The sequence below is a fragment of the Rhea americana genome, unplaced genomic scaffold, assembly GCF_003343005.1.
Source record: "Rhea americana isolate MKP2758 unplaced genomic scaffold, rheAme1 scaffold_795, whole genome shotgun sequence".
NCBI classification, from domain to species: domain Eukaryota; kingdom Metazoa; phylum Chordata; class Aves; order Rheiformes; family Rheidae; genus Rhea; species Rhea americana.
In genome coordinates, this window is record NW_028186973.1 from 2,904 (window position 1) to 4,381 (window position 1,478).

Consider the following 1,478-nt stretch of genomic DNA (forward strand, 5'->3'; position numbering starts at 1 on the left):
CCGGACGCCTGGGCCCCTCGGTCGGCGGGGAGGGTCTTGGGCGCCTGGATCTGTTGTGGGAGGGAAGGGGGCGGGGGGGGGCCCGGACGCCTGGGTCCCCGTGGGGTGGAGCACCCTTCGCGGCTCTCCCGCCTCACGCGGCCCGTTTTTCCGCAGGTACCTGAATGATTTGTACATCCTGGAGCTGCGGCCCGGCTCGGGGGTGGTGGCCTGGGACATCCCCATCACCTACGGGGTGCTGCCGCCCCCCCGGGAGTCGCACACCGCCGTCGTCTACACCGAGCGCGAGAGCCGCAAGTCCAAGCTCGTCATCTACGGCGGCATGAGCGGCTGCCGCCTCGGAGACCTCTGGACCCTCGACATCGGTATGCCCGGACGCCTGGTCCCCTGAGTGCCCGGGGGCCATCAGCCCTTTCGGGGCAGCGTTTCACCGTTTTCCTCCTTTTTTTTTTTTTTTTTTTTTTGCCGGCAGAGACGCTGACCTGGAACAAGCCCAGCCTCAGCGGGGTCGCTCCGCTTCCCCGGAGCCTCCACTCGGCCACCACCATCGGCAACAAGTGAGTCAGGGAGGCGGCCAGATTGCTTTTGGGGTCCTCCCCTGCCCCCATTTTTCTTCCTGGGGGCGGCTGTGGGGGTCCCGCGGGCCCCTCTGACCCCCCGTTGCGCCCCCCAGGATGTACGTGTTCGGGGGCTGGGTGCCCCTCGTCATGGACGAYGTCAAGGTGGCCACGCACGAGAAGGAGTGGAAGTGCACGAACACGCTGGCCTGCCTCAACCTGGGTAAGGGCCCCCTCCTGCACCCCCAGACCTACCCCTGAACCCCCAAACCTGCTCCAGCCTGCCTCGATCTGGGTAAGAARCTCCCCAGATTGCCCCCAACTCTCTCCCCGTGCCCCTCAGGGCCCGTTGCCCAGCCTGGACCTGGCTATGGGGCCGCAGCGTTGCATCTCCACATGCTCCACGCCTGTTTCTAAAGCGTGTCCCTCTTTTTTTTGCGCCCCCGCCAGACTCCATGGCGTGGGAGCCCATCCTCATGGACACGCTGGAGGACAACGTGCCGCGGGCCCGGGCCGGGCACTGCGCCGTGGCCATCACCACCCGCCTCTACATCTGGAGCGGCCGCGACGGCTACCGTAAAGCCTGGAACAACCAGGTCTGCTGCAAGGATCTCTGGTACCTGGAGACTGGTGAGTTGGAGGGGGGTCCTTGGAGCTTGCCTGGGGTCCTGAGGGGGGTCCCTAGACCCCAGCTGGGGTCCTTGRAGGCACATCTGGGCCTGGCTGGGGTCCTTGGAGGTCTCTGGGTTCCAACTGGGTCTTGTTGGGGGTCTTGGAGGGGCACCTGGGTCCTGGGGAGGGTCCCCCAGGCCTTGGCTGGGGCGTCYGAGGAGGGAAAGTGAGGTGTCGTATTGGGATCTTGGGTGTTGTGGGGCATTGGGGGGGACCTGGTGTCTCTAGGGACACTGTGGTATCCCAGCA

General features: G+C 66.1%; 1 protein-coding gene across 1 annotated transcript in view; it reads left to right on the forward strand.

Annotated features, from left to right (window-relative positions):
* Positions 1 to 1,478, forward strand: part of HCFC1 (host cell factor C1) — a 16,468-nt gene that overhangs the window by 2,093 nt on the left and 12,897 nt on the right. Inside the window, exons 2-5 of the mRNA XM_085322669.1 lie at positions 68 to 365; positions 473 to 557; positions 674 to 780; positions 1,008 to 1,187. Coding sequence (XP_085178795.1) covers positions 68 to 365; positions 473 to 557; positions 674 to 780; positions 1,008 to 1,187 — 670 coding nt within the window. The remainder of the gene's footprint in view (positions 1 to 67; positions 366 to 472; positions 558 to 673; positions 781 to 1,007; positions 1,188 to 1,478) is intronic.